The 26,441-nt window shown below is 42.3% G+C and overlaps 1 protein-coding gene across 2 annotated transcripts in view; it reads right to left on the bottom strand.

Annotated features, from left to right (window-relative positions):
• RORB (RAR related orphan receptor B) overlaps positions 1-26,441 on the bottom strand; it is a 388,079-nt gene that overhangs the window by 24,947 nt on the left and 336,691 nt on the right. For both annotated transcript variants that reach the window (XM_086685016.1, XM_086685015.1), the window contains 3 exons: positions 23,938-24,339; positions 4,709-4,830; positions 3,193-3,325 (listed from right to left, as the gene is read on the bottom strand). In XM_086685016.1, the coding sequence (XP_086541142.1) occupies positions 3,193-3,325; positions 4,709-4,830; positions 23,938-24,339 (657 nt within the window). The remainder of the gene's footprint in view (positions 1-3,192; positions 3,326-4,708; positions 4,831-23,937; positions 24,340-26,441) is intronic.

Genomic DNA, 26,441 nt, shown 5'->3' with positions numbered 1-26,441 from the left:
ATGAAGAAACTTGTTCAACCTCAATGGGCCCAGCATTTCTCTGAGTTCACTGTTAGCCCGGTGAGGGCGGGACCTTTGTCCGCAGCCACAGGTAGTGGTGCTTATTTTATTCACTAGTATAGCTCCAGGACCTCGAAAAGTTACTGGCACGTAAATAAATAAATATTTAGTGAGTGAATTAGTTTGCCACCTTTGTTTTTCCCTCTGAACATTTATTGATGCTCTAAGGAACCAGCGCTGTGCAGTTTCTCCACATTATGGACAAATGGGCTTTTGCCCCAAAGTGTGTTGGAAGGTGACGGCCAGACTCAGAAACCACAAATTTGCAGGAAAGCATGATACGGGTGCTTTGGTTACATCCATGGTGTTCCCAAGGGACCCGTGGTGCCTTTCTTATGCTGCCACTTAGTATTTATGTCTCTGTCTTCTTTTTTTTGATCTGCTGATTTCTCCTTGCTTTCCCTTATATGCCACCTAGCACAGGGGCTTACACATAGAAGGGGACTTGTCAATATTAATTAAAACAGTGTTTTTCTGACAAAAACAATAATAGGTACCGTTTATTGAGTATTTATAGGGTGGAAGTCACTTTCCTTGGCCCCTTGCATTATTTTATTTGTTCCTTACAATACCATTTCAGGTGATTTTTTAAATGTTTATTTATTTGTCGAGAGAGAGAGAGAGAGGATCTGAAGCAAGCTCCACACTGACAGCAGCGAGCCTGACGTGGAGCTCGAACTCACGAACCGTGAAATCATGCTCTGAGCTGAAGTCAGATGCCTAACCGACTGAGCCACCCAGGTGCCTCCTTGGTGACTTTTATTAGCCCTTTCTTATAGGTGAGTTACAGGAGGCTTAAGGAGGTTATGTACTCTGCCTTTTATACTAGAGTCAACATTTTTACAGCAGCAGGGATGTTAAACGATTATATGGTGCAGTGGTTCTCCAATGTCAGTCTATGGACTGGTTATATCTGAGACTTGGCTGGAAAGACAGTGAAGTGGGTTCTGGGTTCTCTTCTAGGAGATTCAGACCCATGGGCCTCAGATGATGCCTCTGACTCAGAGCAGTCAATATTCTCTGATGCTGCTGATGCAATTGTAAGTTTGGAATTCATTATTTCTGGTCCATCTCTTCATTTTGCAAATGAGGAAGCTGCCATCTACAGAGGTTAGCTCAAGGCCACGTATCAAATGTGGCAGATTTTTTTTTTTCCCAAGGAGAGCTGCAAAAATATGTTCCATCCCACATGCTTTTTAAGAGCCTTACCACTCCCCCATCAAGAAGGATCCATGTTCAGGGCGCCTGGGTGGCTCAGTCGGTTAAGCGTCCGACTCTTGGTTTCGGCCCAGGTCATGATCTCACAGCTTGTGAGTTTGAACCCTGCATCGGGCTCGGTGCTGATGGTGCAGAGCCTGCTTGGGATTCTCTCTCCCTCCTTCTCTCACTGCCTCTCCCCTGCTTGCGCGCTCTCTCTCTCTCTCTCTCTCTCTCTCTCTCTCTCAAAATAAATAAATAAACTTAAAAAAAAAGGGGGAAGATCCAGTTCATCTACCCTTGAGCCCAGGTGAGCCGTCATGGCTGCCTTGACCAATAGAGTGGGGTGGAAATAGCACTGCATGACTTTTAAAGGTAAGCCAGAAAAATGCAATGCACTGTGGCCTTGTTCTCTTGGCGTGCTAGCTTTTGAAACCTCACAACCATGCTATGAGAAAGTCCAAGCGGCCCATGGAGGCACTGACATGGAGAGGAACTGGGGCCTGTGACCCAGAGCCTTGGCCGAACTCGGGATCGTCAATCAGCACACAGTGCCAGCCGTGTTGAGGGAGACAATTTAAAAGCGGATCCTCGGGGCGCCTGGGTGGCGCAGTCGGTTAAGCGTCCGACTTCAGCCAGGTCACGATCTCGCGGTCCGTGAGTTCGAGCCCCGCGTCAGGCTCTGGGCTGATGGCTTGGAGCCTGTTTCCGATTCTGTGTCTCCCTCTCTCTCTGCCCCTCCCCCGTTCATGCTCTGTCTCTCTCTGTCCCAAAAATAAAAAAAAAAAAAAAAAAAAAAGTGGAAAAAAAAATTTAAAAAAAAAAAAAAAAAAATAAAAGCGGATCCTCCTGCCTTCCTTCAAGTCCCTCAGTGAACACCACATGGAGCATTCCTCGCTGAGCCCTGCTCACATTGTAGCTTTGGGAGCAAAATAAATGATTACTGTCATCTTAACTAAGTTTTGGGGTTGTTTTTAGCCAGCAATAGATAACTGATAGGTCAAGTTCATGTTTGGGTCAAGGTCTGCATCAACTTTAATCACGTGGTGAGAAAGCAGCAGCAACTTATACCTATTCTATTTGGCCCAAGTTCAAATGCCAGCTTTGCCATACGTTGGCTTTGTGATATTGAACACAGCCCTTCACTTCTCTGAATCTCCCCCTCCTTCTATAAGATGGAAATAATACTGGTGTCACGAGACTAAATGAGCTGTCATGGGCAAACATTAACATATGCAGGTGCGTTATCACACGCACACGTATACATGTTATGCTTAGTACTCTGGCCCAGGTCCATGAGGGTTAACAAACACCATGGTGGCTCTTATTTTCTACTTTCAAAGGTGGGGGTCAGGGAAAGAAAATTTGTTTCCTGTTTGGGTAATACCATCTGCGAGGTCAGTCATGTGCGGAATTTCTTGAGCTCCTTCCTAAGTGTGCGTGTGTCACAGAGCATGTGTTGGAAGAAGGGGAGGGAAGGATTAGAGCTCAGGGAGTTTCTCCGGGTCTATACTGGCTGCAGGCTATCCTCATTAAAATGATTGGAGATGACCACAGAGGCAGAGCTCTGCTAGCCTGGATTCCCCCCCCCACCCCAACAGAAGGCAAGTAGTGCATTTTAGAGCCAGCTCAGCAATTCAGCCACCTTGACACGCTAATTACTTGCACTGCCTGTCAAGCTGGGTATCTCAACCTCCGCAATTAATAGCTCCACTTTCAATAAGCAAAATTGTGTTTGACTTCAAAGGGGAACTGAATGAGTATCAGGGCATTTTTATTACTGAGAGTTTCCTTTGGGAGTTGGCTGACAGTGTGGGTGGTAAAAATGAACTACATACTGGAAGGAAGATTTTTCTACAGCCAACATTGAGCAAAGGGTTGACCACCTCCCGGGCTAAAACAGGTGCCCCACCCATGAATCTTCTCCTCGCTTACCTGACTTCAGAAGTAGAATCTGATCATTTTGACAGAGCTCCATGAAGCCCGTTATCCGCTTTGCAAACTCTACCACATACTGGATGGCGTGAGTGATCTGGATGGCGCATTGCTGCCATAGTGCTTCCCTAGACTTCAAGAGACGAGACACACAACGTACATGGAGCAAAAGCAACGTGGAGAGTCAATGCAACATTCAGGGTTTCCCTCCTGGAGCTCACCCGTCACTTGGGGCCCAAGGTGGGACTCTACCCCATTCCTTCCAAAGAGGAAGACAGTATTTTCGAACAGACTGTTTTGCCCTGTTTGAGCCTTGCTATGGCACAAATGTCAATGTACTGAGACCGAAATAATGGAAACACTGCAATAATATGTAAAGATAGATATGTACAGTTTCTTTACTCTCTTTCTCCTCCTCCTGCTCACCTAAACAAACTCAGGCTCTTAGTCCGTTTTGTGAAAACAAACTTTTGCACTGAGGACTAGTGATTTCATTCCCAGGCTTCTGTACGGTCACTTTTACGTGTGCCCAGCAGACACTAAATCTGTAAGATTTTTACGTTGTGTTCTTTTCCCGGAACTTATGGAGGTTGCTTTTTTGGTATAAAAAGAATTTCACGGGAAAAGACCTCAAATCAAATCACTCTCTTAAGTAATATAGAATCTCAGAAATGTATTTTGATCCTGGGGTTATTTTCTTTGGAAACATAAATCCAAGTGTATTGATTCTGCTTTTTATTGACCATAACAGTACCTATGCTTTTGTTTCCTTATTTACATAAAAGGGGTAAGATATGATTGTTCCCATGGAGAAAAATCAGTATTTTGTAATCATATGTTCAGGTGTAGACACATTTATATATTTTATTTAAAATAAAATGATAATACCAGTCATTTACTAGTAGATCTTGTAATTGTGGCTATCAACCCCACAGGAAAGTAACGTGAATATATAACAGCAGCAAATTCCTTCTCTTAAAAACTTCTCTAATGGACAAAGTAGCAATCAAAAGAATAATGGTAATAAGAATGAGGTGAGTTGTCTTTTTTTTTCCCTTTGGCCTTTTTAAACATGTAGGGCAAGAGAAACATTAAAGGTGCTTTATTGCATACCTTTGTAGTATAGATTTACAACTATTATTACTGCTATAGTTTCTCAATCTTTTCTCTTCCTTTCTTGGCCCCAGGAAGCCACCGTGAAAAGGTTCTAAAGTCATCTGATGTGGGCACAGTCTCCTTGGTCACTTAAATAGGGCAGTGGTTTTTTTTTTTAATTGGGGCGGTTTTGGCTTCCAGGGAACATTTGGAGACACCTGCTTGTGACAACTGTGTGTGTGAGGGGGTTGCTACTGGCATCTAGTGGGTAGAGACGAGGGATGATGCTAACCATCCTACAGCGTGCAGGACAAGTCCCTACACAAAGGCTTATCCAGCCCCAAATGTCAATAACGCTGAGTGAGAAAGCCGGAAATAGAGACATCACAGGGAGAAACATTGTCATAGTTTCCCAGAGTACCTTGCTCTGATAGGCTTTAATTTCCTCGTAGGTGTGGGTCTGCCATGCCAGCTGGTGCAGCTCCTCCGTGGTGTACTGACACGTCTCCAGGTGGGACTTAATGATGTTCTGTGCAATTCGATCTGTGGGAAAGAATGTCAGTTTGAGGGCTCGTGAATACATTCTCGCTCTGCAAAGAAACAAGCGCTTCACGTTTACCACCGGAATACCTTTGGAGACCCTTCGGTTGTACTCGACTGTCTTTAACACTACTTACTCTCTATCTACCAATCTCCAAACTGTTGTCCTTTTTTTTTCTCCCAATTTTCAGTCTTTTAATCAAAATTTACTGCCTTTACTTCCCCCTTTTGGTCACAAATCTGAGGGCTCATGAGTTGTAGAGTGTTCAAATAATGGTTTTAAAAATAAATACAAACGACCATGTTTCCTACTCTGTGGCCTAAAATTCCACTAACAGTCTTGACATGTATGGTCCAAAGACTTTAAAATATCTTTAGAATCACTAGAGCTTTTCTTTAAAAAGGTTAAAAAGAGAAAATGATTACATTCACAAAAAAGCAGGAACAAACACAATCAAGTCTTTGGGGGCTGTTTACCTCAAATGAGTTGTATTCGGTATTAAACTTTCAATACTGAACATTCTGGATTTGGAGGTATGGAAATTGAGCAACAGAACCAGACACGGCAGATTTCTCAAAAATCTGCAGTGAGTTCCCTGAAGTTAGATACAGCTGTGAGGAGGTTCCCTCAAAATCCCCCCAGCTCTTTGAAGAAGGGAAACCAAAGGACACAGGGATTCTGTCTGGGGGGCCTGAGTAGAAAGGAAGCTGACCACATTGTCTGCCTGATAACTGTTCTTGGCTAATAGAGAAATAGATTTTTTTCTAGTGTTTTAGGTCATGCCATTTAAAATGCAATTTCTGTTCTTTCTAAATAGCCATATTTCATTTCTCCAGGATAACTCTCAAAGCAGTGCTTGTAAGTACCTTCCTTTTACCTTGCTAAGCTTCTGGTATATGTGGTATGAAATATATTGAGCTTTGGTGATGTAGAGAATAAAAAAATGGAAGCTTGCACCTCTAATGAACTTTCCAAAAATAAAAAATCTTGTAGAGCGCACTGCCTGGCATATTACAAACACTGAATAAATGGTACCCATAATTATCATTATTAGGACATTCTGTAGAATTTGTCATCAGGGAAGCAATGCGATGACTCCAATTGGCACAAAACAGAGGTATTTAATTTTGGAGTCAGTGCTACTGAAGGAAGCCATTTCAATGTTTACTAGAGTTTCTCAATCAGAACCATCAAGTGCTAGATGTAGAAGATGCTACAAAATGCTAACTTAGGATTATAGTCATGCTCTATTGGGTTCCTCATTTAGCATTTCTAGACTTTCATTGCTTATCATATTCTAAAATCCTTTCTTTAAAAAATCCTATATGCAAATTTTATTGAATATCCTCCTACGTTGTTAAAAAAAAGGGCAGGAATTACTTTATACATCATATTAAAATAGATGTCATGGTTCATCATTTTTCAATTTCACTTGGGCAGTCTAATTACTTAGAAGCTAAAAAAAAATATCTATTTCTCAGTCAGTATATAATGAAAACATAAGATTTCTATGGCTTTCTAGTTTTCAAACCTTTATCTTCTTGGTGTAGTCTGTTTTCATCTTCAAAGATATGCTGATTTGTCAGTAATTTACAGGCTTCAGGGTTTATAAGCAAAACTACAGCTGCCACTCAAAATTGCATTATGAAAAACTCTTTATCTGTTCCTTTATGGCATCTCCTGGGAACTACTGGCCAAGGTTTAAAAATTCTCTAGCCTTCTGCCACGAAAGCTTGGGGGTGTAGGGCATAAGGAGGAAGGAGTGGGCATAATAAATACATGGACAGGTTAAGGCAAAATTGGAAGTTAAATCCACACACAGGCTTTAGGACTCAGCTCAGATGTCCATTACTGGTGAAGGTTTCCCTCCTCCCCTGGCCCTTTGGTAGAGGGGTCGGCGGCTGTTACACTTGATTCTACCTCCAGAGCTCTTATTCCGCTCAGACTTGCACTGTGGTTATTTGTTTGGGTCTGTTTGTTTCTTACCCTTCGAGGTTGTGTGAATTCTTCAAGAGCTGGACTGTAGAGCCCAGCACAAGTGACTTCATATACTTGTTCAACAAATATTTTTTGAAAGGCTATTATGAACCAGGTTATAAAGTATAGATTTTTTTTAAAAAAGGATGTTGTCTCTTTTTTTAAAAGGATCTTACAATATCATGTATCATATCATATCATCATATCATATTGTATCATCATATCATATCATATCATGATATAATAAATGCCCTTGAGTTATTGTGGGAGCTCAAATAAGAATGTATCTAACTCAGTCTGCAGGAGGCTGGAATATAACCACAGAGAAGATGCCTGTTGATCTGGGTCTGAGGAGAGGTTTGTCACATGGAGAAGAGATAGGTATACCTCAGGTAGAGGGAGTGATATTACAAAGGTACAGATAGAAAGCTAGTTAGGAGCTAGATAATTTCTCATATTACATTTCATGTCCTTACAGTCCTTACCTTTTACAACCAATTTCCCTCTTACTGAGGGAATGAGGGAGTGACTTTAGATCCATTTTTATAGAGCTAGCAAGTGGTGTTTTGAAATCAGGTTGTCTTTCCCGGCAAGAACACTATCGTGCTTGCGGCACAGAGTGCGCGGAGAGATGGGGAGAAATGAGACCAGGCAAGGAAATTGTCACTAGAGATCCGACAGCTGAGTAAGGCACGCCGAGGAATCTGGATTTTAACTTTAGGCAACGGGGAGCTAGTAGAAGCTGTGAAGCAGGAGAACGACACGGTCAGTTTTTTGTCTTACAAAGGTGACCTTGGCCATGGCAGAAAGATGAAGTGGCATTAGGGAGTACATGAGATTAATCAGGGTTGGTGATCATTCAAGCAAGATACCAGGAGGTTCTGGATTCAAGAGAGTTCTGAAATATTATGTACAGGACCAGAAGATGTGGCTGAGAGGGGGTGGGAAGAACATTAAATACGGAAGGTGCTCAACCAATGTTGAGTTAATAAAGGTAATATTGAAAATGTCCATCTATCCATCCATCCATCCATCCACCCACCCACCCACTCTTCCATTTTCTGCTCTATTTCACAAGGATTTTAGAAAGCTTATACTGATCCTTTGTTCAAAAATCTTTTTTTATTTTTTAATTTATTTTGAGAGAGAGAGAGTGTGCGTGCAAGCAGGGGTGGGACAGAGAGAGAGAGAGAGGGAGAAAGAGAATCCCAAGCAGGCTCTGTACTGTATTACGTAACTTGCTCTGTACTGTCACCATGAGATCTTTTTTTTTTTAACGTTTATTTATTTTTGAGAGAGAGACAGAGTGTGAGTGGGGGAGGAGCAGAGAGAGAGAGGGAGACACAGAATCCGAAGCAGGCTCTAGGCTCTGAGCTGTCAGCACAGAGCCCGATGCGGGGCTTGAAATCACGAACCGTGAGATCATGACCTGAGTTGAAGTCGGACGCTTATCGACTGAGCCACCCAGGTGCCCCTTGAACCGTGACATCTTAATGCCTAAGCACGCACGATGGCTTTGAGGTCAAACATCGAACGTGCGCTATTATTTCCCATGCCCTTGTGGCGAGAAATAGAAGGCAAATCTCTGTTTGACATAAGATTTATAACTATCAGCGACAGTAAAGACACAGTAGTGGCAGCTGCAGGACAGCCCTTCCCCACTTTGTTCCATGGGTCTGCCATGCAGAGGCAAGCCACATGCAAAACCTGACGGCCCTCTCAAGGCTCAGGTCAATAAAACACAGGGTAAAGCTAGACTTGGTCCCACGGGAGCAGGGCCCGAGGGCGCGTTCTGTCGATGAGAAAGATGCATGGCCATTAGAGGAGATGGTCTGCCTGGACTGAGAGTCTGCGGCTGTGAAAAGGGGAGAAGGATTTAAGAGGAAGGGGACAAAGGGAGAGACAAAGAACACAGTATACAAAGTTCCTGCTAGGAGCCAAAGGAACTTTCAAGAGTCCTTGCCTGGAAAAACAGAAAAGGTAATAGTAAACGCAGTCCTCTCCAGGGACCGACCACATGAGAAGCCCAGACAAAGAGACTGAGGTAAAAGAGTAGAGGACAGAGAATCTTTCTGGGCAATCGCACACCCTTCATCCGTTTCCCGGACTTGGATTGCAGTTGCTTGTTAGGGCCCAGTTCTCGTCGGATTCTTTAACCAGCGTGGGCCCTGGATGGCACATGTTAAAGACAGAGCCCGCCCGCACGGTGCTGGGATGAGGGGTTCGACAGCAGTATGGCCCAGGTGACTGGCAAAGGGGAAAGTTGCCCGCCCTGAGAAGCAATGTCCATGAACTCTACCCTCTGCTCTTCCTGATATCAGGGATGAGGCTAGATATTTCGAAAGTGGATAGGAACACGCAGCTACATTTTCTCAGGAGTTAAGATTGTATATGTGTTCTGTACATGTTCAGTGAGATAGTGGTTTGTCTCGCTCACTGAGAGTACGCAAGCTGCTTTGCTAGTTTATAAAACGATGTCAAGGAATGAGAAAAAAACAATTTTATATGCTCAGTCACTTCTTTTAGATCCTGGTGAGGTGAAATGCAAACATAGATGCTGGCAAGGGAAAACTGGGTGTGTAATTACAGGTTAATATCAAGTCTATGATCTTTATTTTCTGTTTATAAATTGTATGAAAAAATGGCTTGCTCTCACTTTCTCTCTACCCCTGCCACCGTCCCCCCCCCCCATAAAATGGCTGTTTGTTTTTAGACTTTGACCCTGCTACTTTTCTTGAAGGAAGGCTTGTTGGCACACAAGACTTATAAGCAACTAATAGAGTTGGTAACTTCACATATTAAGTAATTTTCTTTATGAGATAGAAATAACAACATCTGAGTCAAGTGTAGGAGTCATCCTAGAAATCTTTAAAATAACTGTTATAGGGAAATGTTTATGGCACAGATTTTGGTACACGTATCTCCAAACTCACTGAGTTGCATATTTAATAATAGGAACAGATTTTTGTATGCCAATTGTCCCCCAATAAAGAGAAAGTAACCGATATAAAAGAATAAAATAAAAAAGAAAGTAACTGATATAAGCAAATTACCATCGTTGATGAAAAAATTCTAAAAAAAATATTTTTAAAATTGTCACACTTCTCTGGAACTCTTAGGGGTAATCTTAAATCCACTTATGATGTGGGCGATAAGAAGAGAAAAATTAAAATTTTGCAGAGAAAGCTGGAATAAAATTGATGGTAATTCTCAGTGGTGTGTGCAAAAATTACAGAACCCTGGGGCTGGAGATAACCTCTTTCTTCCATTTCCAAATGGACTGTATCTAAATAATTCCAGAAGTGAGTTGGCTCCTTAGTCTCTGTGCGCACCTCTCCCCCATCCACATCAATCTTCATCATGATCTGTTGAATAAATCAAAAAAGTAGGAAGGAAGTCTTTCCTTAAAGCATTTAGAGATGGTTGAGATGCATATGATAAAGTTCACAAAGGTAAAGGGAGTTTTAAAGATCAATCATAACATTGGAGCTCTTGGGTGGCTCAGTCCGTTAAGTGTCTGACTTCAGCTCAGGTCATGATCTCGAGTCCGTGAGTTTGAGCCCCAAGTCGGGCTCTGTGATGACAGCTCAGAACCTGGAGCCTGCTTCAGATTCTGTTTCCCTCTCTCTGCCCCTCCCCTGCTCACATTCTGTCTCTCTCTCTCTCAAAAATAAATAAACATTAAACAAAATTAAAACATTAAAAAAAAAAAAGAAAGGGGTGCCTGGGTGCCTCAGTCGGTTAAGCGTCCGACTTCGGCTCGGGTCATGATCTCACAGTTCACAAGTTTGAGCTGTATGTCAGGCTCTGTGCGGATCGCTCGGAGCCTGCTTCAGATTCTGTGTCTCCCTCTCTCTGTCTGCCCCTCTCCCACTTGCATATGCGCTCGCTCGCTCTCTCTCAAAAGTAAAATAAACATTAAAAATTTTTTAAAAAGCTAATCATAGCACAATGCCAAAAATAATATTTGGAAGTAACCCTTAAAGAAATACACAAAAAATAGTTTTTCATATGTACTGCTCCGCACAGCAAAGCAGTTTGGAAACAAGTCGTCCAAATTAATTAATTCTCTGCAGAAAAAAAGGCTACGTGTGTCTATTTCAGCGAGAAATACATAAACTGACAAGCAAGGTGACAATTTCTTGTTTACAACTGTGATGCTATAAAATGAGGACCAGCTTGCAGCTTTTAAAATAGCAAGTGACCTTCTGCAACTCTGATTTCAACCACTCAGCGGGTTTTTTTTTCCACCAAAGGGGCTTATTTTAGCCCTCACTAGACATTTCAGCAAACGGTGCTCTCCAAAGGCTGCAGCATCTCTGACACGGATTACACAGGTGGTTTCATTAGAATCCCACATCCTGGGAGCGGGGAAAGTTGAGTATATCTTTAAAAACTGCTGCTTTCAGTGTTATTACCAAGAGCACCGTGGCCCAACTGTACCGAGGCGAGAAAGCTGAGACTCCACGCTATATATAAGACTAGAGGGGGTTGCATCTGAACTTCCTAATTCTTTCTCCTCCCCCTCCTTTTTTTTTTTTTTTCATGAGAAAGTACGGCTTCTTCTTGGTGAACTATACCCTCTATTCATTTTCCTCCACAAGAGATTTCTTTTAAACTTGGAAGTATCCTCCCTAAAATACTGTATCTCAGCCTCCATCAAAATGATTAATGAATTTTTAATTTATCACTTGCCTTAAGGATCTAGAGAACCACTCAATTCTCTGTTTCGTTTGTACTACTAGTGTGAAAGTGGAATTCTTAGGGGATTTACTTTGAATGAATGCCAGGATATCTCTATGGACTTGCTCAAGGCGAGTTTTAAGTGCCTGTGTTAGGTTTTTGGGATATCACGATTCCTCAGAATCCACGCTCCGAGGCAGTGACTATAATATATTAGAACAACTGGTTGAAAAGTGAAACATTTAACCAAGTGTGCATTTTGCTTTTTGACCATAGACCGCTAGTTTTGTACATTTTCTGTCATTAAATAGAACAAGTGTACTGGTTAGGATGCACTAGGAGAGAGTGTCAGAGAGGACAATGTCAATTTTAAGACCTTTCTGGTTTTTCTCATCTCTACTTAGTGATTATTGTTTTTCTAGCATAAATAGAATTGTGCCGTCAGCATAAAAACATCAACAACCTTTAAGCTTAATTAAAACAGCCACCTATTAGTGACGCATAGCCTCGACAGGAAAGTAGTATATTTTTAGCATTTAAGTTTCTCAAATTCTTTTAAGAAGGAGCTGGAGCATAAATAACCCACAGTCCCTTTGTTGGCTCACTTTCACCGTCTAACCACCATTACCCCCTCACCAGTGAATTAAGATAGCTTCTGGTCTCCTTTTCATACAAATTCTATTGCCAATTATTTTATCAAAAACTGGCATAACAGATTTGTACTTCATGTGGACTGAAACCAAAATGTTCGTAGAGTTCTTCAGAAAAAAATACATTAACAAAATAAGAGATGATGTCCTTAACTATAAAAAATGATGAAAAGGTGATCCACACAGTTCAACAAAATAGGAACATAGAGAAAAACAATGAAAAAATCAGATAAGTAATAGTAATATCTGAGCAAAGACTGAATGAATGGATGGTTAATAAAATGGCTAATATTTTCTCAAATTTCGGGAGGCTCAGGTAAGAGCATTTTAATAGAAGGAAAGGAAGCACAATGTAAAACATAAAGAAAAACTGAAAGAATCTATCCAGCATTTGTGTTAAAGCCAAATGAAAAAAGCATCACGAGCAGCAAAAGAAATGAACCATCAAGGGGCGGCTTTCTTAATAATTTAATAATGGAAAGCTGTTTGGAATCGCCAAGTGTTTTGTTTTCTTGCGATGGTATATGTTTAACTTGGGGGGAAATTATAGTTTCTTTTCTTCAAACTAGCTGATAAAATTGAGAAAGAGTCTATTATGAAAACATTACATTTCAAAGTTAACTTTCACAGTGAAAGATCTCCTTCAAAGAACAATCAGAAAACATCAACTTACTTCAATGTCCTAGAGTTGATGAGTTCTAAGGGAGCTATGTTGTAAAACAGCAGAAGCCAAAATGGACCCCTTTAGACTTCTCCTTTGTGCCCTTTGGGACGTCACTTAATATCTTAGAGTCTTAGTGTCTTTGGGTTTGATTTTCTATCTACAGAAGGATTTAGCAGCAGAGACATCTTCTAAGGGCTGTGTGAAGCATGGCGACTTGAGTCTGAGGGGCTACGTGGGAATTTCTCTTTGTTTTGATTCATAAGGGGAAGTCTTTCAGAGTTACAGACAGTGAGGGTACAGCTCACAGTCTGAAAAGCATTTGAAGAGTCTCAGATGGAACAAACAAGAACAAGGTAAGTCAGAGCCCATTAAAATCCTTCCCTGCTCTCTTGAAAAAAAACTGCACCTCCATACCCTACCCAAAGGACAATTAGTGGGTCACAAATGATGAAAACCTAATTATGAAAACTGCTCAGGGCCATCATTAGGATTGACTTTTTCTATTTGGATTTTGTTTGCATACGGATTGACCGTTAGGTAATTAAGTTTAAAGTTTATTTATTTATTTTTGAGAGAGAGAGAATCCCAAGCAGGCTCCGCACTGTCAGCACGGAGCCCAACGCAAGCCTCCAACTCGCTAACTGTGAGATCATGACCTGAGCCAAAATCAAATCAAGAATTGGATGCTTGGCGGGGAGGGGGGCACCTGGGTGGCTCAGTCGGTTAAGCATCTGACTTCAGCTCAGGTCATGATCTCATGGTCCGTGAGTTTGAGCCCCGCGTTGGGCTCTGTGCTGTCAGTTCAGAGCCTGGAGCTTGCTTCGGCCCCCACTCACAATCTGTCTCTCTCTATCAAAAAAATGAATAAATGTTAAAAAATAAAAAATAAAAAATTTAAGAGTTGGATGCTTGGGGCGCGTAGGTGGCTCAGTCGGTTAAGCATCCAACTTTGGCTCAGGTCATGATCAAACTCAGGTTTGTGAGTTTGAGCCCTGCGTTTGGGCTCTGTGCTGACAGCTCAGAGCCTGGAGCCTGCTTTGGATTCTGTGTCTCCCTCTCTCTCTGCCCCTCCCCTCCTCGCACTCTCTCTCTCTCTCTCTCTCTCTCAAAATAAATAAATAAATATTAAAAAAAAAAAAAGAGTTGGACGCTTAACTGACTGAGCCACCCAGGTGCCCTGGATTGACCGTTCATTTCCTCCTCCTCCCCTTTAGTCAATGTACTTCTGACCTTAAGGAAAAACTAATTCAGAGGAAATCTTTGGAGGTAACTTTTACATTTTCAAACATTTAATCTAAAATTTTAAAAGTAACTTGATTACTTAAATAAGGCCTTTAATTGACTAGTGTTTTAAAATAAGTTTTTTCTAAGTCATCTAGCACCAAATCGTCCTACGACAAACCTGTCTGAAAACCACAGAGCAGTTCCACAATGAGTCTTACAAATGTGACTCAAATTTAAAGAGCAAAATTTTTTCTCCTCAGCGTTGAAGGCATTTTGTCACAGGAAAAAGTTTATATCCTAAAATAAAAGCAAAGCAATAATAAAGTAAAACAAACAAACAAACAAACAAACAAACAAACAAAAAGTCTTTCCAGCTTGGAACACTTCCAACAGATCTCCCCACATTTGTGAACATCACAGAGGTAAATCCTGTACCTGTTGAGCAGGAGAGCCTCTGAAGTTGGTTGTATCTTCTGCCAACAAAACCTGAGTGTATTCACCTCCAGTCACCTGGCCATCAAATGCCATGTCTGTGTTCCATGGCCCATGTGGAACACATGGTTAACCTTAACCAGTTCTTCCCAAAATAGGTGCTTGAGACTATGGTGAAAGTGGTACATAGTCACTCCAGTCAGTGGAAAAGCAACTCAGGGCTCTCACCAAGAGCCAGTGTCAAAGCTCTCAATGACCTGAAACGCTCTTCTGACATGGGGGCTATTTCAGAGGCTACCTTATAAGCATAGAATAGACATTTCCTCCCTCCACAAGCCATAGGCAGAATCTCTCTCTCCTTTCCTCTTCCTTACTGTGGAATATTTCATATCTACTATGGCTTTTGAAATTGAGTATATAAAGTGGAATTGGTTTTCTGGCAGCTTCTCAATATTTATTTATTGATTGATTGATTGGCTGGTGGATTTTAGAGTTTTCTTATGATGTTCTGAATTCTGAATCAAAAATTAATCCCAAACTCGTATCTCTAGGAAAAGTCTACTGAGGAAGATCAATTTTGCGCATTTTTGTAAAAAAAAAAATTTAATGTTTGTTTATTTTTGAGAGACAGAGAGACACAGAGTGTGAGCAGGGGAGAGGCGGAGAGAGAGGGAGACACAGAATCTGAAGCAGGCTCCAGGCTCTGAGCTGTCAGCACAGAGCCTGACGTGGGGCTCGAACCCACCAACTGTGAGATCACGACCTGAGCTGAAGTCAGCATATGCCAGCACATAGCAAATGCCAGCACATTAGGAAAGCTGTATTAGTGGGGGTACAAGCATGTAGGGACTAATATGCATTCATGTACAAATACTTGAATTGCATGTATGTCTTTGTATTGCTTATAATGTAAGCCATATTTATATTTGTTTATAGAGCCTTGCTGGTCACAAAGTACTTTTGTATCCATTATGCCATTTACTCCAGTTGTGGAGAATTGCTGCACTGAGCATGATACTAAAGTGGGTGCAACATATCAGTGGGTGATTTTAGATCATCTTTGTGAGGTTATTGAAGAAAATCTAGAAGGATATGGATTTGAATGACCCTAGAAAAGAACTATAGTTCCCTGATCCTAGGACACTCTAGAATAATGCATGGCTACGGACTGGTCAATACAATAGTGTGACCACGGTAGAGATCCCAGAAATGTGACAAATGGAGTTGATTAGCCCAGTCCCCATACTCAGGAAATTTCTTTTAAGATAGAAAGCAGGATTCCAGAAATAGCAGCCTCTCCTGTAGGTGGCAAAGAACAAAGGGGTATTAAAATTTCAGAGGAGTCGAGTAAGACCTGACCAAGGTGATCTGGCTAGGTCTGGGAGGCGAGGACAGGTGGATTTACCTTGAAGCTATGTCTGTACAGCATTTCATCCTTTACGTTGAATGTACCTAAACTTGGGGCATTTGGAGATTGGTTGCCACCTTCTTTTTCAGCTGCCTCTGGTTATCCTTGATGCTCATTTTAATCTGGTTTCTTGTTTTTGTTTTGTTTTGTTTTTTCAGGAGCAGGAATGGAGAGAAGACGCTGGTACATAGTTCTGGTTTGACTGTGGTTATTAACTGCGTCACGGACAGGGTCATCCCACCCCCTAAGGTCTTCCTCCCTGTGAAGGAGGCAGGGCTGGCCATGGTCTCAGGCTAGGGTTTGAGCTTCTCTCAGGACAGTCTAGTTGCCAGCAAGCCCCTCTCTCCACCACCCTACCCTTCTCTTTGGGAAGTGGCTGTAACAAAGGGAATGTCTATACATAGGATCAAAGCTCCCACCACAAGGTGGGAGAGTCATAGTTTTTCAAAGTCATTATATGCAATCCACCTGATTTTTCAGATGAAGAGACGGAGCCTCAGAAAGCTGAACCAAGTTTGAACAAAGTCACATGGCGAGCATGTAGAGTAAGGACTCTCAATTTCAATGTGGTCCCTAAACTACCTGCAAAGGGCCTGTGGTTGGGGAAGGGAGCAAGAGGTATTAGAGAACAGTGGAAGCTCACAAGGTGTCTTCTCCAAAAGCAAGACAGGAAAAACAAACAACACTGCATTTTCATTTTCCCCTATTGCTTGAATCATTTTTCTCATTTAGTCTATTTTTATCCATTTCAATGACTAAGCAGACAGTTGTTCTGGAATCGCGTGCCTACCTGTCTTTGCTACCAGTGCCATGAGAGGGGCGAGGGAAATATGTAGCTAGAGTTAAATTCTATTCCCTGTACCATATCTGAACAAGTAGTTAAATATGCATAGAGAAATGTATATTTATTAAATATACATGTGAATATGCATAGATAGATTCAAGCAGTTATAGAAGATTGATCTGTAGAAGCATGTGTCATTAAAGGTGCTGCCTTAAGACCATAGCACCTGCTTGGTGTTAATAAGTAACAATTAAAACAGCAATCTTGATAGAATCCCCCAAATAAAACACACTAGCGATATTCACTCTGTCTCTGTGTAGACTTCATAGAATAAAGTGGTAGTGGAAGGGACTAGATCACTTTCATACTCCTCTCTTTTTGTACTCTCCTCTATTAATACTCAGCATCTGGAACAGGTAACTTTTTTCAAAAAAGAGGTTTACGTCTAGTTTTGATGCTTAAAATTTCAGGCTCCATAAATAGAACACACAAGAAAGATGAAACTAAATCTACATTTAAGATTATATAGGCGAGACCAAGGAGTTCATATTTCTTTGCTTTTATCTGGACAGAAAATTACTAAATACAACAGCCAACTCAGGTAATGTGTGTAGAAGGCAGTTTATCCCCTTAGTCTCACAGCTCCCTTGATGGATTTCCCCTACTGTTTTTAAAAGCATATTTGCAGGGCACCTGGGTGGCTTGCTCTGTTAAACATCTGACTCTTAGTTTCAGCTCAGGTCATGATCTCAAGGTTTGTGAGTTCGAGCCCCACATGGGCCTGTCAGCACAGAGCCTGCTTGGGATTCTCTCTCTCCCTGTCCCTCTCTCTCCCTTTCCCTCTCTCTCTGTCCCTCCCTTACTCACTTGCTCTCTTTCTCTCTCAAAATAATAAATAAACTTACCCACAAATGTATGGCCACCTAATCTTTTACAAAGCAGGAAAGAATATTCAATGGGGTAAAGAGAGTCTCTTCAGCAAGTGGTGCTGGGAAAACTGGACAGTGACATGCATAAGAATGAACCGGGATCACTTTCTTGTACCATACACAAAAATAAACTCAAAATGGATGAAAGACCTAAATGTAAGACAGGAAGCCATCAAAATCCGAGGAGAAAGCAGGCAAAAACCTTTTTGATCTTGGCCGCAGCAACTTCTTACTCAACACGTCTCCAGAGGCAAGGGAACCAAAAGCAAACATGAACTATTGGGACCTCATCAAAATAAAAAGCTTCTGCACAGCGAAGGAAACAATCAGCAAAACTAAAAGGCAACCAGTGGAATGGGAGAAGGTACTTGCAAACGACATGTCAGATAAAGGGTTCGTATCCAAAATCTATAAAGAACTTATCAAACTCAACACCCAAAAAACAAATAATCCAGTGAAGAAACGGGCAAAAGACACGAATAGACACTTCTCCAAAGTAGACATCCAGATGGCCAACTGATACATGAAAAAATACTGAACACCACTCATCATCAGGGAAATACAACACAAAACCACAATGAGATACCACCTCACACCTGTCAGAATGGCTAACATGAACAACTCAGGCAACAGCAGATGTTGGTGAGGATGAGGAGAAAGAGGAACACTTTTGCACGGCTGGTGGGAATGCACACTGGTGCAGCAGCCACTCTGGAAAACAGTATGGAGGTTCCTCAAAAAATCAGACATAGAACTACCCTATGACCTAGCAATTGCAATACTAGGTATTTATCCAAGGGATACGGGTATGCTGTTTTGAAGGGGCACATGCACCCCAATGTTCATAGCAGCGCTATCAACAATAGCCAAAGTAGGGAAAGAGCCCACATGTCCATCGATGGATGAATGGATTAGAAGGTGTGGTATATATATATATATATATACAATGGAGTATTACTCGATAATCAAAAAGAATGAAATCTTGCCATCTGCAACTACGTGGATGGAACTGGAGGGTATTATGCTGAGCGCATTTAGTCAGAGAAAGACAAATATCATATGACTTCCCTCATATGAGGACTTCAAGATACAAAACAGATGAACATAAGGGAAGGGAAGCAAAAATAATACAAAAACAGGGAGGGGGACAAAACATAAGAGATATGGAGAACAAAAGAGATATGGAGAACAAACGGAGGGTTAGTGGAGGGGTTGTGGGAGGGGGGATGGGCTAAATGGGTAAGGGGCACTGAGGAACCTACTTCTGAAATCATCGTTGCACTATATACTAACTAATTTGGATGTAAATTAAAACAAGCAAACAAATCAACAAACTTAAAAAAATTAAAAAGAAATGAAAGCATTTGTTTGGTTATTTGGACTATCTTATTGTCTAGCTCCTCACAGATACATTATCAATCATCTTTGAACTTAAATGGGCTTTTGTTAAGAGTATTAGTCCTGCGGAATCCCCCAGCCCATCTGAGAGCGACGGCGGGGAGGGCACACAAGAGTCTCCCCTTTCTTCTTTGCTTGCTTGCCGGGTACCCCTTCCCCAGCATCCCCTCCCTACCACCAACCACTGCAAAATTTTACCCCGAAAGATAGAACACATCCTCATGCCAGCTTGCAGTGAAATTCCAGCTAAACCCAGTTAATACTCCTGCCTAAATATTCATTTGCAGCTTACTTTTGTCCCTGCCTTATTTCATCGCTTTTCCTCCGATGGGATTTTGAGAAACCCAAGGGTATAATTCTTGACATGTTTCATATTTTTGTTTGTTTATCCACATTTTGTTTTGTCTTACCAAGACCATGGGAAGAAGCCATCTCTGATAAGAGATATGGCTCGGGGCAAGCCATACCCCCATCTTCCTCACCTCCAGGAGGGTTTGTGGTAACATCATGCCCAGGACTTACAGTAAAGGACACACTGAATTGCAATGATTTTTCTTCATGCCCACATCATAGCTGGTGAGGGCAGGAGCCACGGTCTGCTGGTTGTGAGTGCCTGGCACATTTCAAAAATACGTTTTTGAAAGAACGCCTGGCAGTCTGAGGTAGTAACCTACGTTGGAACTTAAGCTTTACCACTTAACTCACTCCGTTCAAGGAAAATCCCCTAATTTCTTCATCTACACAATGGAATGATTTCGTCACTACCCACTTGAAGGCATTGCTATGAGGTTCAAAATGGCTAACATGCATTTTCTACACTTCTCTCCTTACATTGAGTCTTAGGTCCTTAACCTAAGAAGTCTGTAGTTTCTTTGGTACATTTTTAGAAAGACAAGTTTGGATTTTCTGGGGGATATTCCTGACTCTGATGATATTCCTTAAGCTTACTTTTTGGGATCTGCCTGCTTTTGCTTATACACTTGTTTGATGCTTTTTATAAAATATTTATTCATTTATTTTGAGAGAGAGAGTGGGGGGGAGGGAAAGAGAGAGAGGGAGAGAGAGAATCCCAAGCAGGCTCTACACCATCAGTCTAGATCCCGACGTGGGGCTCAATCTCACCAAATGTGAGATCTCGACCCGAGCCCAAATCAAGAGTCGGATGCTTAACCAACTGAGCCACCCAGGCACCCCTGTTTGATGGTTCACAAACATGTATTTTTATTAAACAATTCCAAGCTGTAAGGCCATATTCTACATGAACTAGTCCGAAAACTGGTTTTACAGCTGTTTTTATGATAATTCAATATCAGAATAGTGTCCTGCTTGTACACAGTTCACCGTTCCTTCAGAAACCAGAGGAAGCAGACCAGGGTTTCTAACAGCCAGGCACGATGTTCAGAAATCCTGTAGCGCCCTTACAGCCTTCAATTCACCCAGTCAAAAATGTGGCTAAAATCAGATTGTCTCTTTTGTCTGCATAGGGTTTGTTCTGTGACAGCTTGTCACCAGCGAGATTAGTATAGATGCTCATTAATCAAGTCAGGTCAGGGGAATCTGAGCGGCTCAGTCGGTTAAGCGTCTGACTTCAGCTCGGGTCATGATCTTACAGTTCACGGGTTCGAGCCTCTCATTAGGCTCTGTGCTGACAGCTCAGAGCCCGGAGCCTGCTTTAGATTCTGTGTCTCCCTCTCTCTCTCTGAGCCTCCCCCACTTGAGGGTCTCTCTGTGTCTCTCTCAAAATGAAAATCAACATTAAAAAAAATCAAGCCAGGTCAGAAGGTCAGCTTTCCCACGCTGAGAGCTCCTTTGTGGCACCTAGAAGAGCAACAGGCAGGCAACAAACACCAAGCATGTTTTGCTATGGGAACGCCAACTAACTTGCGAGGGGCTCCCTTTGGTGGGAGGACATATAATATGATGGTCCAAAGAATCGTTTTTAATGTTACTCAGACCTGAGCTCATATGTTTATTATGCTTTTTTTTTTTAAAGTTTTGTAACTTCTGAGCCTTTTTTTCCATCTGTAAAATGGACATAAACATACTTCCATAATAGGCATAATACAATTGTTATGAAAATTAAATATAGGACGTTGCTCAGCACAATGTAGGTGCTCAATAAAAGGTAATTATATTGTCTGTAACAGCTGGTAATGTTATTAATTATCGTGAGATGAATAAAATTGCAATACCATTTCTATTATAATAAGGCGAATGCTTGATTGGTACTGTCCTAAGAACTTAGGAATATTAACTCACTTCATCAACACACACTGGTGGGACTACTATTGTTCCAGGTTTACAACTGAGACTCAAAGAGGCTATTAGGTAACTTGCTCATGGGAAAGGGCACACCCGGTTTTGAACTCAGGCAAAATTCAGCTCTAGAATCATACCACCACCCCACACTACTGATGCCTTTCTGCCCAGCGATGCTGTTGCGGACTTAATGTTTTCGTGAAATGAGTGGCAGTTTTCTGGACGGTGCAGGAAAGAACAGTGTATCCCATTACGGCCGCTCGTCAAAGGTACCCACTTTTGATACCCATGGCAGGAGTTTGTGTCCACTAGATGGCGTTGTTGTGTTAATGAAACGAGAACCAAGTCAACACTTTGGCTTAGGAGCCTGCTAAATTTGAGACCAGCCACGACAATCTAATTCCATGCCTGACAGTCTGATGGAAGAAACCTCCAAACTTTACAGCATATCCAGAGAACTCTAAAGACTAGTGGTACCGAGAACTAGTTAGGAAAAATCTATGCCGGCTGTTTTCTGAGCATCGAAGTTTGTAGAAAATCTGGAGGCGTTTTGAAACCATGTAGTCCAAATGCATCAGTTCATAAATAAATAGACTGAGGGCCAGAGAGGAAGTGTTACTTGGAGAAGGGTACCCAGACTTGATGGCTTTGGCTGTAGTTCTCTTTCCCTAATACTTCCAACTGATTCTAAATCACAGAGAAACTGGTTTCTGAATTCCTGGAAGACTTTCTAAGTCTTCGTACGGGGCAGAAGACTGCCCAACGATGACGAGTGTTTGCCTCATTATGTTTTATACAGATGTTCAAAATCAGTAGCAGACTCAGACACTTAGATATTAAGGAAAAAATGGAACCTATTTCTTTTTCTTTTTAACATGTCTCTTGGAAATTGAGTGAGCCCACCTTAAAAGACTGTCCCTATTGGTTGACAGTGCAGTTTGTGGATATTAAACCCAGAGCGGGTAACAGGGTAATAGATAAGCAAAAGGACTCTGGAATCAGACTGTCCTGGTGGACCCGAAGGACCCTGGGAAGGTCATGAGACATCTCTAAGCCTCTGTGTCCACATCTGTAAAATGGGAATCCTACTTTTACTTATAAGGTGTTTGTAAAAATTAAATGTATGTGAAGTGCCTGTGACATCGTTAAAAAACAAGGTTAAAGGGAGCAATAATAATGAATAATGAACTTTTGTTGCGATAGCGGATGTTCTGTTTTCTGTGTCTCTCAGTTGTGAATGTCTTTACAGGGGCTTTGTCAATCACCTCTTCAGTCACGGTCACGTGCTAAATTGCTGAACGAGAGAAATAACGTTTCAGGTTGTATAACTGTGTAACATCACTTCTTCCTCACCCAGATGGCAGAAGTAGCCAGGATACATATGGCATGTGCTTCATTACGTGTTCACGTCAACTTTATTTAAAACACTCGTAGGCTCCGGGCTCCTACTCACAGTTTAGACAGAGAAGGTGACTGGCATCCAAATAATAACAGCTAAGAGCAATTGAACACTTGCCGTGTGTCCAACATCCCTCTGCTTTGCGAGTATGAACTCATTTAATTCTTACTTACAACCGTGTGATCTAGGAACTAACACTTTTCTCTTTTTAAAGAGGAGGAAGCCGGGATCCAGCAACTCATCCCAGCTGAAAGAAGCCAGAGTCGGCATTTGAACTCAGGTGGCCTGGGTCTTAAGGACTCTGCTCGGCCAGGATGAGGTCAGGATGAGAGGGGGAGGTTGCTCCAAGGTTCCTGAGACCAAGCTTGCTCCCCACCCCCCAGCCCCCAAATACCGCAATGAAGCCTGATAGAGACATGCGGCCTCGGTACCCAGGAGGCTCATGTGTTAAACCATCAATATTTTTACGGCAGTTAGTTGATGAGCTCAACTGGTTAAACATTTAATAGACTCCTGAGCTTAACAGGGCAAAACAAAGTTGTAACAGGTCGGGAGAGCGCATACCTAGGGACAGGGCACTCTTGAGGACCACGCCTTAAGGGATCAAAGCTCACTGCAGCCAAAGGAGGGTCAGGTTGCTGAAGCAAGCATGCCATCGTGCCTGTGACTAGCCCTGTTCGCTGTAACTCATTTGTTGCTCGTATGTTCCGTGACATTCCAGACTACCCTCGTTTCACTGCCAGTGATTCAGACTCTATTCCCATGTAGAATTCATGAATTCAGATTTACAAGAGGCTTAGCCATCTTTCTGATCTACCCCTCTGCCTTTGAAAAGAAGCAAACTGAGGTCCCATTTGCTTACGGTTTGTCCCAAGTTATCTTAGAGCAAGAATCGGAGCCCTGCTCATTCAGTTATCACATACCCGTTCTACATCCCTCCCCTATTTTATTTTCAATAGTATCACTCAGAATTCTTGCTGAAATTCCCGTGTTTATGCCAAATTGAGCCCAAATCCAACAGATAGGTTCTGTTCTTTACGGATAGCGTCTTTCCGTTTTCAATTTCTTCTCTCCTCCTTTGCTTGACATAAACTTTTACGGGGCTGGAGAACAATGCCATTTATTACAACGCACTTTTTAAATCAGACAGTCTTATTATTATCATTTTTTTTTTTTTTCTTTAGAAGCCACGAATGCAAGTCATTGACTCTACACCTGAGAAAATGCCCGGCCTAAACAAGACCATGGCAGCTTCAAAGTGCGATTGCCAACAGCGAGGTGGGGGAGGAGACCGCCACTTACCGATTTCAGTCATCGTTATCCCGGGTGCTAGCTGCCCGTTGTTGAAAGAGCTATAGGTAAACAAGTTGGGTACGGAGGTGAGGTCATAGATAGGTTCTTGCTTTATCTGTTTGATTCCAGTCATGTCAAGTCCTGACTGATCAGGGGACGGCTGGCCGGAATCCACGCTGTAATAACCCTCGGACTTGGGCAGGTCGATGACGTGTCCGTTGGCGTAGGCGCCGCCGGCCTCGTTGCTCAGGTTGCCCAGGCCGTTGCTGATGCTGCCGCTGTAGACCCTGGCGAGGGCTTCTGCCTCCCCGCTCTGCTGCTGCCGCTGCTCCTGCAGCCGCTGCTGGTGCTTCTGCACCTCGGCGTACAGGCTGTCCCTCTGCTTCTTGGACATCCTCCCGAACTTCACAGCTGCGTTGGAGAGACAAGCAGAAGAGGGCACTTGGGGTTATCATTCCCGATCCATCCGAGGGGTCACGGACGGTTGTCCCCTCAGCATCCAGTGCACAAAATCCCAGCACCATAGCGGAAGGCTCCATGCGTTCGCACCCCACATTTGGTGAAAGGCTATGTTCAGGGGTGTTGTGCTGGTGTATGAGCAGAGCGAGAGCTAACCGTGAGCTAGGAAGGAATGCCAGGGCTTAAGTTTATTTCTGATGGCCATGAAGTTAGAAGGCATATTTCCTGGTTCTTTCTTACGTGTTGGGGGGGGGGAGGGGGGAAATCCACAAACCAAAAACTACAAATAGTACCTGCTGTTAAAATGTCAACCAACATTCAATATTAGCTTCCCCTACTAAGCATTAGGGTTACTAGATTGTTGGATAGGGCCCTATTATTTCACCATTTTCATTTTTTTTAAATCTCTGGACATGCCTCACCTTTTTATTATAAATGTTTATTTATTTATTTTTGAGTGAGAGACAGAGAGAGAGAGGGAAACACAAGTGGGGGAGGAACAGAGAGAGAGGGAGACACAGAATCCAAAGCAGGCTCCAGGCTCCGAGCTGTCGGCACAGAGCCCGATGAGGCGCTCGAACTCACGAACTGAGAGATCATGACCTGAGCCGAAGTTGGACGCTTAACGGACTGAGCCACCCAGGCACCCCCTCACTATTTTCTACACAGCATGTTGGGTAAGACCAACGCTGCGGGGCAGGGTGATAAATGCAATTTTAAGGAAATATTTGTCTTCAGCTGGCTTTTGGGATCCAATTCAAAGAATATTTGGAAAACAGCAATCTTGTTAAGTCCAATACTCAGCAAGGAAGCCCACAGCTACCCCTCCTTTCTTGTTCTACCAGCCCCAAGTTTTATATTGCCCCAAATCCTTAGCCATCGTGAGGAAAAAGGAGGAAAAGTCTCTAACAGGTCACAGAGTAATCTGAGGATGCTTTGATCTGAATTCATTGTTTCTTAACTGGTAGAGTTTGACCTCCTGATTTGTTATGGATATCGACATTTTCCCTCACAAACTGTCAACTCCCAGTTTAGGCTGTGAATATTTTAAGTGAGAGGCTACCTTGTCTGCCTCATCAAACACTATGTCCTGCAGTTCATGTTAACGGTGGGGACTACGGCAAACTTGGAGGCTCCTGAGTTTCTATTTTCTTTTCTTTCGTGACAGTGTTCTCATCACCTGTTGGTATTTGGAAGCCCAGGGAATGTAGAAAGAAGGAAGTGGAGGGTAGGAACAGGTCCAGTTCCTGGATTCAGTTAGTCGGGTTCGTGAGAATGATTTCTGAAAATAACTACATGGTGAAATGCTTAAGGACTCTCCAGCACAGAGGGCCCACAGAAGAGATTCCTACTGTGGAAGAGCCACCCCCCTCCCCGCTGGCCATGTTCCATCAGTGCTCGTCTTCTCCTTCTGTTGGCTACAGAGTTATCAAATTTTATCTGAGCATCGGCTGTTCAGAATGGAGACCACATTTCCCAGCCTCCCTCACTGCCAGGTGCAGCTATGAGATTAAGTTCTGGATAAGAGGAGGTAAATAGAAATGCTGCATATACTTCTCAGTGTTGGGGCTCACTGTTTTCTTCTTTCCTGCCTGCTGGATTGTGGATATGAGGACTGGATTTGTAGCAGCCCAAACTTCCTGTTTTTCCTTAATCCTCAGTAAAAAAAAAAAAAAAAAAAAAAAACCACGTTCAGGCAGGCATTCTGATGCTGCCTAAATAGAAAAACAAAGGGGTGATTTATCCAGTAAGTTTTCTGAATGAAGACAATTCATCTGTTTTATTCAGACCAAACTCCCCTTTCTACCTCTACTGTCATTTTAATAGCGTCTCAATCATTTAGATCATTGTGTTTAACTTTGTTGGTAGAGATACTATCTTTATTAGGTTCTGTTTCTCAGAGACGCATGGATTTGCTTATTAATTGCGGTGATATTTCCAGTTTGTCCATGGGGCAAATCCTAAAGTAAATTTTAGGGAAAGCATTCCTTTGTACCTTTATATTATAACTTTACAAATATTATATATAATAATTTTTAAATAAATAAATTTAT

The sequence above is a fragment of the Puma concolor genome, chromosome D4 (genome assembly GCF_028749965.1).
Source record: "Puma concolor isolate L17-30 chromosome D4, mPumCon1.1.hap2, whole genome shotgun sequence".
NCBI lineage: Eukaryota > Metazoa > Chordata > Mammalia > Carnivora > Felidae > Puma > Puma concolor.
This window is presented reverse-complemented; position numbering and strand designations above follow the sequence as displayed.